General features: G+C 48.4%; 2 protein-coding genes across 2 annotated transcripts in view; both read right to left on the minus strand.

Moving 5' to 3' along the window:
- KLHDC10 (kelch domain containing 10) overlaps positions 1 to 18,725 on the minus strand; it is a 331,421-nt gene that overhangs the window by 195,929 nt on the left and 116,767 nt on the right. The gene's annotated exons all lie outside the window — the stretch shown is intronic.
- Positions 1,035 to 14,014, minus strand: LOC310642690 (carboxypeptidase A1-like; the record flags this gene model as incomplete). Its single annotated transcript, XM_083366576.1, has 11 exons — positions 1,035 to 1,222; positions 2,311 to 2,395; positions 2,955 to 3,154; positions 5,298 to 5,388; positions 5,496 to 5,606; positions 6,520 to 6,621; positions 9,031 to 9,132; positions 9,269 to 9,370; positions 10,820 to 10,954; positions 12,234 to 12,392; positions 13,955 to 14,014. The coding sequence occupies 11 exons, from the start codon at positions 14,012 to 14,014 to the stop codon at positions 1,035 to 1,037; spliced, it is 1,335 nt and encodes a 444-aa protein (XP_083222702.1).

Consider the following 18,725-nt stretch of genomic DNA (forward strand, 5'->3'; position numbering starts at 1 on the left):
ACGGTCCCCTCCAGCTCTTATTCTTCAGTCAATCGGAATAGAGCTGGAAGGGACCCTTTAGGTCATCTAGTCCAACCCCCTGCTCAGGCAGGAAACCCTGTACCATTTCAGACCAATGGCTGTCCAGTCTCTTCTTAAAGTCTTCCAGTGTTGGAGCATTCACGGCTTCTGGAGGCAGGTGGTTCCACCAGTTAATTGTCCTCACTGTCAGGAAGTTTCTCCTTAGTTCTAGGTTGCTTATAAGTTGGAAACCACACACACACACACACACACACACACACACACTCTTCTTTGTGGCAGCCCCTCAAATACTAAAAAAACGGCTGTCGTGTCACCCCTGGTCCTTCTTTAGACTGGCCCTACCCGGTTCCTGCAACCGTTCTTGAGACCTTTTAGTCTCCAGGCCTTTAAATCAGTCGCCCTCCTTTGCATTTTGCACTTCTGCTCTAGCTACCAAATCCTGAAATCCAGCATTTCATCAAAGGATTTTAACCAATAAGCCAGGGGTCTTCAAACTTGGCCCTTTTATGACTTGCGGACTTCAACTCCCAGAATTCCTCAGCCAGCAAAGCTGGCTGAGGAATTCTGGGAGTTGAAGTCCACAAGTCATAAAAGGGCCAAGTTTGAAGACCCCTGCAATAAGCTTTTGTCTCCCATCCCTTGAACTTAGTCAGTTCGAAAAGTGTCAGGCACAAAAAAAACAACAACAACAGGTCCATGCGTGACGGTCCAATTAAACCAGCTTTATTGCTGACAACCCAGCGCCACAGGAATCTTTCCAACTATCAGCCCCCGTGAGGGGTTGGACAGTCAGTGGAATTCAAGGGAAGTTGGATTACATCCGCCTGTGACTACGTAGGGATGCCAGGCTGCTCCCTCTTTTGACTCCGCCCCCCAGGTTCTGCCACACTGCCTCCTACAGCTCAGCAGCGGAATTGCAGCGGGAGCAGATGACGCGCAAAAGGATTACGAGATGGAAAATCAAGAAGGCGGGCGGAGGGCCAGGCCGTCGGCGTGAGCCCGGCCCCTCCGGCTTAGTAAGGGTGGTCCCGCGTGTGCTCCATGATGACCATCAGGGCGAGCCAGGTCTCCTCTGCCGTAGGAATGATCTGATTAGCCGGGAGCAGGAACCCGTGACTGCCTTTGTCTCTCAGCTCAAAGGTGTAGGAATACTTGATGCCTTGGTCGTAGGTCCAGTCCACGGTGCCTCCGCTTGCTTGGTCTAGAGGCAGGAAAGGGTGTGTGTGTGTGCAAAAGAAGAGGAGCTGGTGAAAACCGTCTGCGCTGTCGTCTACCCTGAGACAAGACGGGCAGAGCGAAAGCACCCGTAGCCCCTCCTCCCTTCAAGCGCTGAGGATGTTTATTTTATTTATTTAATTTAAATTTTTATACCGCCCTTCTCCCGAAGGACTCAGGGCGGTGTACAGGGCAATACAATAAAATACAATATATAAAAATTAAAAAATATTATATACAATAGCCCAGTTTAATAAATTACAAAACGTTAAAATACCCCTAAACCCATCAGACCAGGCCGGCTTGTTCAAATGAATATGTTACCTAGCCGGGTCATGAAACGTCCGCAAGAAAGCAATCGAGATCAGAGAGCGCGATGGACTCCGTGGTCGTCCTCTCCTCTCTGCAACCCCCTCTCCCTTCTGATGTTCCCTAGTTAGGTAGGGAAACGTTTGCAACCAAACTCAGCACCAAGGAGCTCACAGTGGTCCTTCCTTCTGTCCTCTTTCTTTCTTTCTTTCCTTCCTTCCTTCCTTCCTTCCTTCCTTCCTTCCTTCCTTCCTTCCCTTTCTTTCTTTCCTTCCGTCCTTCCTTTCCTTCCTTCCTTCCTTCCTTCCTTCCTTCCTTCCTTCCTTCCTTCCCTCCTCCTCCTCCTCCTCTCCACAAACCCACTCCCTTGTAGCTGTGCTGACTCAGGAATTCTGGGAGTTGTAGTCCATGAGTCATAAAAGAGCCGAGGTTGCCTACCCCTGGATTAGACCGTGCTGGGAACTCTTTCCTCATCAAACAGAAGAAGAGAGCCGGAAGGGACCTTGGGGGTCCAACCAGGAGACCCTATCCCATTTCTGACAGGTGAGTCAGCTGACAAGTGTTGGGATTTTGACCCCGTGACCACGGGGGAGACTGGAACGGTCCTTAAGTGTGGCCGACATTCCTAAGCCTCCTTTTTTCCCCCCGGTGCCGCTGGAACTCCGGACGGTCCCTAAACGAATGCTCCTAATCCTGGGAACTCCCTGCCACCCAGTCCCCTCCCGGAGGGCCAGCGGCCTCTGCCTTCCCCTTCGCGTGACTTACAGATGGTGGTGATGATGCTGCCGTATCTGTACTTGGTCCCGTGGACAGACTCCAGAGCGGCCACGGCCTTCTTAGCCAGAGCATCCTGCCGAAGGGACGCCGGGGGGGGTGGGGTGGGGGGGAGGGGGAGGAGAAGACCAGGAGAAGTTTAGAAGGTTTGGGCTTTAGTTAGGGGCGAGCAGAAGTCTTGGGGAGCATAAATCCTTAGAGCAGGGCTTTTCAACCTTTTCACCCATTCTACCGCTTTTAGGAGATGGCGACATCCGACTACCACCAGTCGCCTAGCAAGGGGTCAAAAACTTGATGACCAAAAAGGAAAAAAGTGATGAAGTGCAGGTAGTCCTTGACTTACAACAGTTGGCTTAGTGACTGTTCGAAGTTACAATGGCACTGAAAAAAGTCCCCCCCGAGCCACAGCCAAGCAAGACGCCTGCCTGCCCGCCCGGCGGCGCTCTTCCTCCTGTCCGAGGTTGTCATTGTTGTGAGCATTTCGGTTGAGGATTGGCAGTGGTGGTGGGGTGGGGTTGGTTTTTATTTCCCCCCCCCTCCGTCTGCTGGGTGGTTGCAGCAGGTTTTGGTCACTTCACATGACCCTGGGACACTGTGACCATCATAAATATGAATCGGTTGCTAAGGCGACTTACCAGCTCCAGGTGGTCTGCAGCTTTCTCCTTGGTGTAGCCGTAAGGATAGAGGAGAAGCTGGGAGTAACTGTGGATGGAGATGAAAGCCTTGATGTTGCCGTGTTGCCGTACAAAATCCACAATGGCTTTCACCTCCGGTTCGGACTCGGCGTAAGGTCCACGGTAGGTTTCTGAGCACGGGTTCCCACTGGCGCCAGCTCCTGCAAGAGACCAACCGGAGACCTCGATTTACAGCCGCAGTTGAGCCCGGGATTTCTGTTATTGTGCGAGACGGTTGTTAAGTGTAAAAATTTGCTCCATTTTATGACCTGTCTTGCCACATGTTAAGCGAATCCCTGCAGTTGTTAAGTTAGTAACACCGTGGTTAAACGAATCGGGCTTCCCCCGTGGATTTTGCTTCCTAGAAGGTTGCAAAAGGGGATCACGTGACCCCGGGACGCTGCTGAATGAAAAACAGCCATAAGTCCCTTTTTTCATTGCGGTAATAAATTTGAACAGTCACTAAATGAATGGTTGTAAATCAAAGGACTCCATGTAACATGTCTGGAGACTTGAAGGTGGGACAGATAGTCCTCGACCTACTGTATGACCGTAACCTCCCGGAAATTTCCATGATGGTTGTAAATCGACACACCTATCTGCCCAATCCGATTTTGGAATATTTTTGTGGTCCTCATTAAACGAACTTCATGGTCATAAAGCAAGTCTGGTCTTTCCCATAGGTCAGGGGTAGGCAACTTTGGCTCTTTTATGACTTGTGGACTTCAACTCCCAGAATTCCTCAGTCAGCATGACTCAGCATGGAAACCTCTCCCTTCTCCCCTCAGCATGGCTGGCTCAGGAATTCTGGGAGTTGAAGTCCACGAATCATAAAAGAGCCAAGGTTGCCTAGCCCTGCCATAGGTGGTTTTTTTTAACCAGGAACTAGCCAACAACTCATTCTCACTCATCTTCTTTGAACCTGTTTTAATTTCTCTGAATTTTGCGTCACATTTTGATCCCATATACGGACGTGGTATTCATGGGGCACTTCGACAAAGCATAAGCTGCATCAACAGAGGGATAGGAACGAGATCACGTGAAGTATTAATACCACTTTACAAGGCCTCGGTAAGGCCACACTTGGAATATTTGCATCCAGTTTTGGTCGCCACGATGTAAAAAAGATGTTAAGACTCTGGAAAGAGCACAAAGAAGAGCAACAAAGAGGATCGGGGGACTGGAGGCTAAAACATATAAGGAACAGTGGCTGAAATTGGGTCTGTCCAGTTTAATGAAGAGAAGGACAAGGGGGGACATGATAGCAGCCTTCCAATCTCTCAGGGGCTGCCCCAAAGAAGAGGCAGTCAAGCTATTCTCCAAAGCTGCTGAAGGCAGGACAAGAAGCAACGGATGGAAACCAATCAAGGAGAGAAGCAACCTAGAACTAAGGAGAAACTTCTTAACGGTTAGAACAATTAGCCAGTGGAACAACCTGCCTCCAGAAGCTGTCAATGCTCCAACACTGGAAGTTTTTAAGAAGAGACTGGACAGCCAGTTGTCTGAAATGGTATAGACTAGAGTTTCCTGCCTGAGCAGGGGGTTGGACTAGAAGACCTCTAAGGTCCTATTCTATTCTATTCTATTCTATTCTATTCTATTCTATTCTATTCTATTCTATTCTATTCTATTCTATTCTATTCCTAATTCTAATTCTAATTCTAATAATTCTAATTCTACTCTATTCTCCAAAGCGCCTGAAGGCAGGACAAGAAGCAACGGATGGAAACTCACCAAGGAGAGAAGCAACCTAGAACTAAGGAGAAACTTCCTGACCATTAGAACAATTAACCAGTAGAACACCTTGCCACCAGAAGCGGTGAATGGTCCAACACAGGAGATTTTTAAGAGGAGACTGGACAGCCATTTTCTGAAATGGTACAGGGTTTCCTGCCTGAGCAGGGGGTTGGACTAGATGACCTCCAAGGTCCCTTCCAACATCATCATCATCATCATCATCATCATCATCATCATCATCATCATTATTATTATTATTATTATTATTATTATTATTATTATTATTATTATTATTATTATTATTATTGAATGGACATTATTATTTCCCAGGATTTGGAACTCCTATTTTGCCTAATGCAGCTTAAAGATGTATTTGACTTTTTTTTTGCGGCTATATCACACTGCTGGCTTACACAGGTAGTCCTCAATTTACAACGGTTCATTTAGTGACTGTTCAAAGTTACAACGGCACTGAAGGAAATTACTGATGACCGTTTTTCATGGCAGCATTCCCTAGGGTCACACCACCAAAATTCGGATGTTTGGCGACTGACTCCTACGTCTTACCTCCGAAGCCTGCTGCCCAATTCCGGTTGGGGTCGACTCCGATGCAAGATGACCCGTCTCTCTTCGATCTGGTCTTGCGCCACATACGGTTCTGCAAATCAGGAAGGCCCGTCAACGAACGTCAGACGGAGCCTGAAGCTAAAACGTGGTGCGGAGCATCTCACGTTTGCCGCCGACGTCCCCACCACGGAGAGTTACCTTGGTGTGCGTGAAGGAGTAACCGTCCGGATTGGTGACGATCTCCAAGAAGATATCGAACTGGTTCAGGATGGACGTGAGAGAAGGATCCTTCCCGTGATCTTCAAAGATCTAAAGAGGATCGAAATGGCTTCAGGTGTAACCACAGACGCGTGCCTTAATGGTGAAATTACGGCAGCGGCCCCCAATCTTTGGGGCACCAGGGACCGGTTCTGTGGAAAGAGGGTTTTCCGTGGATCGGAGGGGACGTGGTTTTGCGTGTTGCCTGCATCCTGCGGATACGGTTTCGTTTGTTTGCGTGAACCGGTTCGTGGCATGCTGGTCCACAGACCCGGGATTGGGGACCCCTGATTTGTAGGATCGCTATTACAGGAAACCCTTCACAAGCCAGCTTGTTTTAGGAGCTGAAGTGGGGGGGAAAATCTAGAAAATATCAGATTGGCAATGTCTTTTTAATTTTTTTCTTTTAGGATTAAGTGGGGACAGGAGTGGAACAATCATGAAGTGGGGAGGCAGATATGCCAGGCATTCCCCCATTTTTCCTGGCTTTGGAGAAAATTACAGGAGTATCCCTAAGGGAAAAAAAAAATAAGATTTCTGTTGCTAAGCAAGACATTTATTGAATTTTGCTCCGTGTTACGACCTTTCTCGCCATGGCTGTTAAATGAGTCACTGAAGTTGTTAAACTAGTAACACGGCTGTTCAGTGCCTCTGGCTTCCCGTTTGACATTGCTAATCAGAAAGCCGCCAGAGGTGATCACATGATCACATGACACTCATGAATACGAGTCAGTTGCCAAGGGTCTGAATTTTGATTCCAGGACTGGAGTGGTCGTAAGTGTGAAAAATGGTCATAAATCAGGTTTTTTTTCCAGTGCCGTTGCAACTTTGAGTGGTCACTAAATGAGCCGTTATAAGTCGAGGACTACCTGCAGTCCAATTGGAGCCATCTTCAAGCTGCCAAGCTTGAGAAACCCTGATCGAACCAAGATATGGTGGTTTACCGAATGTTTGCAGCTGTTACCTTGTTTGCAAACCAAACTCCGCTGGCTTGAGTGACCCACTCGCGGGAATGGATGCCGGTGTCAATCCAGATTGCTGGCCGGTTGGTTCCCCCGGTGCTAAACTGTGCAAAGCAAAGAAGAGAGGCCTTCAATCCAAGCAACCATCTTGGCTTCCAAATTCCTCAACATCTCTCCGGCTGGAGACCCACCAGATGTCCTGGGCAGTCACTCCCAGAATTCCCAGCTTCCGACCTTCTGCTTGGAATGCTGGGAACAGCAGCGCAATCCGGATTGGGAAGGTCTGATCCAGAGTTAGGCACCCTTGGCTCTTTTATGACTCGTGGACTTCAACTCCCAGAATTCCTGAGCCAGCCAGGCTGAGGGGAAAGGGAGTTTTCCAAGCTGAGCCATGCTGGCTCAGGAATTCTGGGAGTTGACGTCCACGAGTCATGAGGGGGCATAGTTCCCCCATGCTGGCTCAGGAATTCTGGGAATTGAAGTCCACGAGTCATGAAGGGGCCATAGTTCCCTCATGCTGGCTCAGGAATTCTGGGAGTTGAAGTCCACGAGTCATGAGGGGGCCATAGTTCCCCCATGCTGGCTCAGGAATTCTGGGAGTTGAAGTCCACGAGTCATGAAGGGGCCATAGTTCCCCCATGCTGGCTCAGGAATTCTGGGAGTTGAAGTCCACGAGTCATGAAGGGGCCATAGTTTATTTATTTATTTATTTATTTATTTTATTGCATTTATATACCACCCTTTCCCTGAGGACTCAGGGCGGTTTACAGGGAGTTAAAAATCAACCATGCAAAAGTTAAAACCCAATTTAAAAAATATTAAATCAACCCTGTACTATTAAAAACCCCAATTAAAATGAATGTCTCCTCAGCCTGGGCCCGAGAGCTCAAAGAGCCAGGTCTTCAGGCCCCGGCGGAATGATCGGAGGTCGGGGGCAGTCCTCAGCTCCACCGGCAGCTGGTTCCAGAGGGCAGGCGCCCCCACTGAGAAGGCCCTATCCCTGGGTGTCACCCGCCGGCAATCTCTTACCGGCGGGACCCTGAGCAGACCCTCCCTGTGGGAGCGCACTGGGCGAAGGGCGTTTGATGCCGGCAGCAGGTGTTCCCTCATGCTGGCTCAGGAATTCTGGGAGTTGAAGTCCACAAGTCATGAGGGGGCATAGTACCCCCATGCTGCCTCAGGAATTCTGGGAGTTGAAGTCCACGAGTCATGAAGGGGCCATATTTCCCCCATGCTGGCTCAGGAATTCTGGGAGTTGAAGTCCACGAGTCATGAGGGGCCCATATTTCCCCCATGCTGGCTCAGGAATTCTGGGAGTTGAAGTCCACGAGTCATGAGGGGCCCATAGTTCCCCCATGCTGGCTCAGGAATTCTGGGAGTTGAAGTCCACAAGTCATGAGGGGGCCATAGTTCCCCCATGCTGGCTCAGGAATTCTGGGAGTTGAAGTCCACGCGTCATGAGGGGGCCATAGTTCTCTCCATGCTGGCTCAGGAATTCTGGGAGTTGAAGTCCACAAGTCATGAGGGGGCCATAGTTCCCCCATGCTGGCTCAGGAATTCTGGGAGTTGAAGTCCACAAGTCATGAGGGGGCCATAGTTCCCTCATGCTGGCTCAGGAATTCTGGGAGTTGAAGTCCACCAGTCATAAAAGAGCCAATGTTGCCTACCCCTGGTCTAATCTAACAAATAGAATTTCACCAGGCTATAAAAAAGTGAGCTAACATTAAAACAATCTTAATTAAAACAGTCACAAGTAAGACCCTCGCTGACAGAATAAAGCACAGATAGCCCTCGACTTATGACTACAACGGGGAACAGAATTTCCATTGCAAAGCAATGTGGTTGTTAAGTCAGTTGCGCCCTATTTTATGACTTTCAAATCACTGCAGTTGTTAAGTAAATCATGTAAGCCCTTAAGCAGACTTTCTTGCAGACGTTTCGTGACCCAACTCAGGAATATCAACAGTGCTAGAGGGGAGTGGGTGTTGTGGAAAGGTAGAGGCTGTGGGGGTCCTTGGTGCTCTCGGAACTTGGCTGTTTTCTTGCAAATGTTTCATGACCTAACTAGGTAACATCATTGGTGCTTGAAGAGAATGGTGGTGGTGGAGGAGGAGGAGGAGGAGGAGGAGGAAGAGGAGGAAGAGAAGAAGGAAGAAGAAGAGGAGGAGGAGGAGGAGGACTGTGGGGTCCCTGGTGCTTTCTGAGCTGGGCGGTTTTCTTGCAGACGTTTCTTGACCCAACTAGGTAAGGTCATCAATGCTGGAAGGGGCGGGGGGGGGGGCCTTGCTCTCTGTTTGTATAGTTCACAGAGAATGTTCTGAAGTTGGATCGTGAAACGTCTTCAAGAAAACCCACCAAGTTCAGAGAGCAACAAGAACTTCACAGTTCAACCCTGAGCTACAAATGTTCTCTTGGGACTTAGTTCATCGTGTTGAAGAAGACACAGCCACTTTTTCCCCATCCAGAAGTCCACCACCCTCCAAAATGAGTATCGAAAGGATCAAAAGACTTACCTTCAAGACATTGATTGGGCGTCCTTCCGTTGTCTGGCCAATCTCAATTTTGCTGACCAGGAGGGGTTTCGCACGCACCAAGAGGTCCATGAAGTTATAGATCTAGCAAGCAAAGAGAAGGTGCCCAAATGGTGTCTATACTTATGAGTTGTCTTCTGGAAGTCTTCTCCACAACTGAATTCAACCATTTGGAATCGTAAAACGGGTGAAGACCTCAGCGTGCCTTAATTGTACTTACTGTATCCAAGTCGTGGTAAGCAGCAAAGTTAAAATTTTTGAGGGACAATTCTTGGAGTTGACGTTGGTGCATCATGTGACTCCTCTCCTCATCGATCAGTTCCTGAAGGGGACAACAAGGACAATCACAAAGGTCAGCTGAGCAGAAGAAGGTTTATATTTCCTCTGCGTTTTCCACTCGTACGTAATTTTACTCCATCCTTCTATACTACTGTGCAGTCAAGGAGCTTTTATCAGATCCGTTCTCCTGTCGATCCAAATTCCATGCAGGAATTGAAGGAAAGTCAACCCCAAACCGTTGGTCATGTTGGCCAACTCATCTGATGGAAGAGTGGCCTAGAACAGGGGTAGGCAAACATGGCTCTTTTAGGACTCGTGGACTTCAACTCCCAGAATTCCTGAGACAGCCATGCTGAGGGGAAAGGGAGAGGTTTCCAAGCTGAGCCATGGTGGCTCAGGAATTCTGGGAGTTGAAGTCCACGAGTCATAAAAGAGCCAAGGTTGTCTGCCCCTGGCCTAGGCCTAGGCCGCTTTATGACTCGTGCACTTCAACTCCCAGAATTCCTGAGCCAGCCATGCTGAGGGGAAAGGGAGAGGTTTCCATGCTGAGCCATGGTGGCACAGGAATTCTGGGAGTTGAAGTCCACAAGTCACGAGGGGACCATAGTTCCCCCATCCTGCCTCAGGAATTCTGGGAGTTGGTATCCACGAGTCATGAAGGGACCGTAGTTCCCCCATGCTGGCTGAGGAATTCTGGGAGTTGAAGTCCACAAGTCATAAAGGGGCCATAGTTCCCCCATGCTGGCTCAGGAATTCTGGGAGTTGAAGTCCACAAGTCACGAGGGGGCCATAGTTCCCCCATGCTGGCTCAGGAATTCTGGGAGTTGAAGTCCACCAGTCATGAGCGGGCCATAGTTCCCCCATGCTGGCTCAGGAATTCTGGGAGTTGAAGTCCACCAGTCATAAAAGAGCCAAGGTTGCCCACCCCTGGCCTAGAACTTCTTTCAAACTACTGTTTCAATCCATAACATTGACTGAAAACATCTGATGAGCTACGGAAGGACAACCTCTTATCCCAGGTTTCAACATTGGGGTAGGGTCAACTTCCTACTCTACATTTTTTTGTGACGAGCCTAAAATGTGCAGAATGATGGAGTTGGAAGGGACCTTGGAGGTCTTCTAGTCCAACCCCCTGTTCAGGCAGGAGACCCTATACCATTGGAGAGAAACGGCTACCCAATCTCTTCTTGAAAGCCCCTAGGGGTGGAGCGTCCATAACTTCTCTTCCACTGATGGTTTTCACTGAGGGAATTTCTCCTTAGTTCTAGGTTGGGTCTCTCCTTGATTATCTTCCATCACTAGTTCTTCTGTCTTCAGGTGCTTTGACCCCAGCCCTCTTTTTTGTGGCATCCCCTTAGAATTGCATTTCAATATGGTCTCCTCCATAGTTTGCTGGTTCTGATTTCAGATCTTTTGGGATCACAAGAGAGGTTCTTTCCGAGATCAATACGCCCACCTGCTTATTATCTTCTCACATGGTCAGCGCACTTACCTGAACGTTGTTGATCATGATGGAGTAGGCGATGTCATTGGTCTCCAGGAAGACCTTGACCCCTTGAAGGCTGGGGAAGGGCACACGGACATCTATCGGGAGGTCAGGATGAGCTGGTGCTCGCCAGAAATCCAGCTGGGCATAGAAATCAGAAGAACGTAGAAGACTGTTGACATGTACGAGCTTTGGAAACACAGCCTACATAACTGGAAAACATAGGAACGGCTCTGCTAGCAGCCGGTTAATCATAGATCGTAGAGTTCTAGGGCTGGAAGGGACCTAGAAGGCCTTCTAGTACAGGGGTCCACAACCTGTGGGTCACGGCCCACTACCGGTCCACAGCCTATTCCCAACCAGGCCGTACGAGTGGCTGGCTGGTGTGCAGGTGAGTGTCACAGAGGCTCATGGCCCTATTCGCGTGAGCGTCACAGGCACTAGAGGCTTCATCCTCGTGGGCTTGGCTTGCGTGAGCATCGTTGGGGCTCTCCACTTCACTCACGCGAAGAACAGTTGCTCACACGCCTGTCCCTTTCCATAAAACCACCCCCTCTTTCCCCCCGCTCCAGGCTGCCAACTGGGAAAGGTTGTGGAACTCTTTAAGCCCAACCCTACTCAAGGTAGAATACCACCTTGCACAAATGGTTGCCCAGTAGTCTATTTTTAAGAACCTCCAGTGATGGAGCACTTCGCCAATCGTTCTCACGGTCGGGAAATTCCTCTTTATTATTTCTAGGTTGGGTCGCTATTTGATGGTTTTTCTACCTGTCACTTCTCGAGGTCACCTGAGTGGGGCAAACAGATGTGGAGCCTTCTTGGAACTGCTGAAAGGACGGTGTTGTAGACTGGAGAGAGATGAGGTCGTATCTCTGCCCCTCTGTTGAGGGAGGGCTGTTCAATCCTCACCATTTGCACCACTCAGGTGAGCCTGAGGACACAGACAAACCTCCAAATGGCCTCAACGACTCTCTTAAAAGAAGGCAAATGACCAGCGGTCTGCAAGGAGTATAAATCCTTCCGTTCCCCACCATCCAGTCAGAGCTGAAGAAGCTTCTGGGATGAGAAGCAAAATGCCTTCACGGAAAAACAAGGAAGTCCAGTTGCCTCTTGGAAAAGCACCTTTGGAAGAAGGATAAAAAGGAAAGAGGAAGAGGAAGAGGAAGATGGGAGGGAAAGAAGGAGAAGGAGAAGAAAGAAAGAAAGAAAGAAAGAAAGAAAGAAAGAAAGAAAGAAAGAAAGAAAGAAAGAAAGAAAGAAAGAAAGAAAGAAGAGAAAGGAAGGAAGAAAGAAAAGGAAGGAAGGAAGGAAGGAAGGAAGGAAGGAAGGAGGACGGGGAATCTCCATGGACGAATAACTTCATTATTCAGGCCAGGAGCCCGTAGTCCTGACCATACGCAAGGTTCTTGTTTAACAATACCTGAAGGTTCTCCAGAGCTTCCAGCTCCTTCAACTTCTCCACCTGGGCTTCATCAGCAGCCGTAATTCTCAGCACCTGATGGCTGCAGAGACAGTGAGTGGTTTGGGGTGTTTTTACATTAGTTAGGAAAAGGTAACGTAGTCTTGGTGGAGCAGTGGGCTAATGCCTCCTTAAGTAACCCCAGCTGCCTGCAATTAGTGCAGGTTCGCGTCCCACCAGGCTCAAGGTCGACTCAGCCTTCCATCCTTCCCAGGTAGGTAAAATGAGGACCCAGATTGTTGGGGGCAATTAAGCTGACTTTGTAATAATGCCGCTTGGGGTGTGTGTGAAAGCCCTAACAAGCAGGCATATACATAGAATGAAGGCTACTGCTAAGCTTGTAAGCCGCCCTGAGTCTTCGGAGAAGGGCGGGATATAAATGTGTTTGGGTGACATGTCCCCATATCAGCGTGTGTGTGTGTGTGTGTGTGTGTGTGTGTGTGTGTGTGTGAAAGAAATAGAAGCCCACCCACCCCCAAAAGACAGAACTATCAGAAAAGGTAAAAGCAGATACAGATGGATGGAAAGAGGGGGTTGGGGGTGGTCCCTGCAATGGCTGGCTGGGCCCAAGAGCCAGGAACTGGGAGGGTAGTAAAGCAGCCAATGAGAAGCTAGGAATGCATGGGGCACCCCCTGCCACATGCGCCCCGGAGCTATTTTTGCATTTCCCCTATTTTTCCCGCGCCCAAGTAGAACAGAATCATAGAATCACAGAGTTGGAAGGGACCCTGGAGGTCTTCTAGTCCAACCCCCTGCTCAGGCAGGAAACTCCAGACCATAGCTCTGCAACCTTGACAACTTTTAAGCCCTCGTGGACTTCAGCTGAGTCTTCAAGTTGTCCAGGTCGCGGACCCCTGCCCCAGACAGTTTCAGACCCATGGTTCTCCAGGTTGATATTGTAATGCTTGGTCTCTGACACTAGGTGCCGCTAGAGTGCTTTCTGCATGATATATACCAGCGTTTCCCAACCTTTAGGAACTTGAAGATGCGTGGACTTCAACACCCAGAATTCCCCAGCCAGCTATGCTGGCTGGGGAATTCTGGGAGTTGAAGTCCACGCATCTTCAAGTTCCTAAGGTTGGGAAACACTGATATATACTACCAGGGCTTTTCCAACTGTCTAAAGCAGTGTTTCTCAACCTCGGCAGCGTGGACTTCAACTCCCAGAATTCCCCAGACAGCACAGGGAGATTACAGCCTCACAAACAGATAATGCAAAACAATTTAAAAAGTTTTTAAAAAAGATTAAAGGCGGTAGGCTGAAGACAGGAGCGCGCACCCCCCCCCCCAAGGATCTCTTCTTCAATCACAGCATTGTTAAAGCTTGGGGAAAATGTCCTTCCCAGCCCGATCAGACGGTTCCTTATTCCTTCTCCGGCCTTGGGGGGCTTTGGAGAATAAGTTGACACCCCCACACACACCTCTTCTTTGGGCCAGCCCCTTAAATATTGGAAGACTGCTATCATGTCCCCCCTCATCCTTCTCTTCACTACACTAGCCATGTTCCTGCAACCGTTCTTCATATGTTTTAGCCTCCGGTCCCCTCATCATCTTGGTTGGGGTTCTGCTTAGAGGCTGAGAAGGGACGCCGCCCCCCAAATTGTGAAATTGTCCAGCCACTGATGTAGCTAAGCAATCCAAAAATGGCATCTGTCAGTCACTGTGCCCTCTACCTACCCAACAAAGGTGTCGGTGGCCAACGCCGCAGCCAGCCAAGTCGCCAGGACCACCAGGACCCTCATCGTCACCGAACGGGGCATCAAAATTGGAACCTCTTTTTCTTCCGTCGCCTTTTTATACGCCCTCCTGATGGGCAGTGTGTGGCCTTGACCCAGAGGACGCCACAGCCGTCTGTCCGCTTTCTCACGGCTCCGTTGGGAAAGACACACACACACACACACACACACACACACACACACACACACAGGCTCACCTACAATTTCAGCTGGCAGGTGTTTGGGGAACAGGCCAGCTGTCTTGGTGGGAGGGAGAGCGAGGGGTCGGCTCTGTGTGTGTGTGTGTGTGTGTGTGTCTGTGTCTGTGTCTGTGTCTGTGTCTGTGTATGTGTATGTATCCTGCCCAAAATTGTGACAAGGATGGATTTCTTGCAAACACAAACCCAGCATTATTGTACAAGTCAGGGGTCTTCAAACTTGGCCCTTTGATGACTTGTGGACTTCAACTCCCAGAATTCCTCAGCCAGGCCTGGCTGAGGAATTCTGGGAGTTGAAGTCCACAAGTCATCAAAGGGCCAAGTTTGAAGACCCCTGGCTTATATGGTCCATGCTGGCTGAGGAATTCTGGGAGTTGAAGTCCACAAGTCATCAAAGGGCCAAGTTTGAAGACCCCTGGCTTATATGGTCCATGCTGGCTGAGGAATTCTGGGAGTTGAAGTCCATGTGTCATAAAAGGGCCAAGTTTGAAGACCCCTGGCATAGGTAATCCTTGACTTAACAACCAATCATTCAACAATTGTTTGACGTTACAACGGCTGTGGGGCAAAAAGGAAGTTACAACCGGTCCTTGTGTTGAAAATCGTCACCGCATCCCCACAATCAAGTGGTCAAAATGTATTTACAAGCGTTTCAGAGTCCTGGACTCTTGCAATCCCCAGTTGTAATCTTCCCAGCTGACTTCCCAAAGCAATATCCTCTGGGAAAACCGGATTCGCTTAACGGCTGAGTGATTCACTTAACAACTGAAGTAATTTAGAACAGAGAATGTAGAATAACAGAGTTGGAAAGGGACCTGGAGGTCTTCTAGTCCAGCCCCGCCCCTGCTCAAGCAGGAGACTGTACAGCATTTCAGACAGATGGCTGTCCGGTCTCTTCTTAAAAGCCTCCAGTGTTGGAGCACCCATAACTTCTGGTGGCAAGTCTAATTGGTTAATTGTTCTCACTGTCAGGAATATAATTGTATGGCCGGAAGAGACCTTGGAGGTCATCTAGTCCAACCCCCTGCTCAGGCAGGGAACCCTATACCATTTCAGACAAATGGCTGTCCAGTCTCTTCTTAAAAACTTCCAGTGTTGGAGCATTCACAGCTTCTGGAGGCAGGTGGTTCCACTGGTTAATTGTTCTAACTGTCAGAGAAGTTTCTCCTTAGTTCCGGGTTGCTTCTCTCCTTGACGAGTTTCCATCCGTTGCTTGTTCTCCTGCCTTCGGGTGCTTTGGAGAACAAGTGTGGCCAAAAAGATTTTAAAGCTGGGGGGTGATTCAGTTAACAACCACCTGGCTTAGCAATAGAAATGCTGGTTGTAAGTTGAGGACTACCTGTATATCTTTTAGCCATTCCAAACCAGGTGCTCCAACTCTTGGTGAGGACACTCATCTCTCAAACCTGTCAGCTTTCAGACTTGTGGATTTCAACTCCCAGAATTCCTCAGCCAGCCTGGCTGGCTGAGGAATTCTGGAAGTCCACAAGCCTGAAAGTTGACAGGTTTGGAGACCCGGGTCTTGGAGATCAGACTGTGATTCTGACAACAGCTGCTGTTGTCAGGATGATGTTCACATCCCAAGATTGATTACGACCCATCACTCCAATCCATGGTCCAGGGCACGGGTCGGCAACCTCGGCTCTTTTATGACTCGTGGACTTCAACTCCTAGAATTCCTGAGCCAGCTATGCTGGCTCAGGAATTCTGGGAGTTGAAGTCCACGAATCATAAAAGAGCCGAGGTTGCCGACCCCTGGTCCAGGGTGTCTCAATGCTGCAGTGCGCATGGTGATGGATGCTCCTAAGTTTGTTTGTTTCTTAGATTTATTTGCTCCCAGGTTCTCCATCAAACACCGCTGTTTGTACAAGCTGCCCAGGCTCCCTCCATCTGCAATGCAAGGTCCTAGTCCTCACCTTTAAAGCCCTCCATTGGCACAAGACCAGGTTTATTTATTTTTATTTTAATTCCATTTATATCCCGCCCTTCTCCGAAGACTCAGGGCGGCTTGTTATCTGCAGGATCACCTTTCCCTAAAGAAGGTCTCCTGGTCCTGTCAGGTCAGATACTGTGGGCCCTCTCTTCATGCCTGGGGGATTCTGGGAGTTGAAGACCACCCGTTTGCAAAGTAGGGCTGGGGGATTCTGGGAGTGGTAGTCCGCGCATTTTAAAATGGCTGAGGTTGAGAAAACCTGGCTGTGAAGCCTGGCCAGTCGATCTTGATCCACTGCTGAAACTTCCAAGGTCTCTCAGTTTGAAAACAGCCCTGATTAATGGTGAGAAAATCTCCCTCTGGTGCAAGGGAAGATTTTCCAGCCACGTCATGTTGGTTAATGGTTAACAGTTTGATTTTTTTATTCCCTGCAGAGGAAAATTCCCACCCAGCTCATGTGACATGAACAGATGCTCTGAATATATATCCATCCATACTGTCTATCTATCTATCTATCTATCTATCTATCTATCTATCTATCTATCTATCTATCTATCTATCATCCATTTACCTATCATTCATCTATATATCCATCCACAATCCATCCATTTATCTGTCATCTATCTATCATAGCCTTGGTGGAGCAGTGGGCTAATGCCTCCTTAAGTAACCCCAGCTGCCTGCAATTAGTGCAGGTTCACATCCCACCAGGCTCAAGGTTGACTCAGCCTTCCATCCTTCCCAGGTAGGTCAAATGAGGACCCAGATTGTTGGGGGCAATAAGCTGACTTTGTAATAATGCCGCTTGAGGTGTGTGTGAAAGCCCTAATAAGCAGGCATATACATAGAATGAAGGCTACTGCTAAGCTTGTAAGCCGCCCTGAGTCTTCGGAGAAGGGCGGGATATAAATGGAATTAAAATAAATAAATAAATAAAAAATCATACATATACATTATATATATATATATATATACATACATATACATATACATATACATATACATATACATATATATATATATATATTCATAGATTTTCACAGGTACAGGTATGTAGGTCTTGGCATATTTGGGTCTTTTCCCGTGTAAGATTGAGAGTGTCTTGGCGACGTTTCGACGAGGTCCCACTCGTCATCTTCAGGCTGGTGTCTTCGGCTTCGTGATTGTGCGAGCAAAGCGTGATCGGAGCTGCCGTCTCTCTATAAATATTGGGGGGGGGCTGGCTTTGTTGCTGTAAGCGGGTTGGTTGGCTGTGTTGTAAACGACATGGCGACTGCTTTAGGAAGAAGATTGTAGTTTATTGAAGAGCAGAGCTAGACAAAAATGTGGCTGTGGGGCAAGTGACCACGTGGAGCTGGGAGTGGCGGGTTTTTATATCTTCTTGGGCTTTTGTGTTTGGAGTTGTTCCTGTTTCAGGCTTTGTATTTCCTGTGCCATGTACTTTGACCCGAGTCTGAGTGTGCCCTTCTGGTATTGGTGGGTTAATCCTATTATCTCTTGCCTTAGATCAGACATGTCAAACACAAGGCCTGGGGGCCGGATCCAGTCCGTGAAGTGGTTTCACGTGGCCCGCGATGCCATCCTGGAAACAGTGAGGGAACGGCCCCTGGCCCAGAGACCCTCCTCCTGCCAGAGACCCCCAGATCTGTCCCACTCCTGCCCAGGCCCCCATAGGCACCCTTGATGCCAACGATGTAGAGCTGGCCATGCTCACCCAGTAGGCCACGCCCACTCTAGACACGCCCACCTAGTAGGCCATGCCCACCCTGGCCGCTTGAGGGCAACCGCAATGCTGATGTGGCCCTCATTGAGATTGAGTTTGACACCCCTGCCTTAGATTTTGGGTGGGGGGGTATGTAGATTTTAGGTGTCTTTGCCTTTTAATCTTCCAGCTCCTAGCTGGAGGGCTTCACCTTCCTGAATGGATTATTACATCTGCATTTCTACAGCGCTGGTTTCTGCTTGCGGGAGGGAGACTTGGGGATATTAAGAAAAAACTGGGCATGCTTTTCCGTCTCTTTAAGATCCTTTGAGGCAATATGATATACTATATATAATGTAAGAGTTGTGGGCATTCTGTTTAATCTCTTTTAATTTTTGTATTTTGTCTTTTAACATGTACTGCCCTGTTCACCGCCCTGAGTCCTTCGGGAGAAGGGCGGTATACAAATAAAATTAATAATAATAATAATAAAATTATTATTATTATTATTATTATTATTATTATTATTATTAATAATAATAATAATAATAATAATTAATAATAATAATAATAATAATAATAATAATAATAATAATAATAATAATAATATTCTGCCCTTTTAATATTTCCTTTTCTGGGCGGGCGGGCTGACTTCCCACCGATACGAGATGGGTGGCATATAAATTTTATCAATCCACCCCTCCCTCTCTCCAGCTCAGGGTTGACTGGTGGAGTCCTCGGTGCTCTCTGAGCGTGGGATCCCTTTTGGCGACCTTCTGACCAGCCATGCCCATGGGGAAGCAGAGATTCACTTTGCAACCGTGCTACTAACTCAACAGCTGCAGCGATTCACTTAACAACCGTGGAAAGAAAGTTTGTAGAATG

This window comes from Vipera ursinii, assembly GCF_947247035.1.
Source record: "Vipera ursinii genome assembly, chromosome: 6".
Lineage (NCBI taxonomy): Eukaryota > Metazoa > Chordata > Lepidosauria > Squamata > Viperidae > Vipera > Vipera ursinii.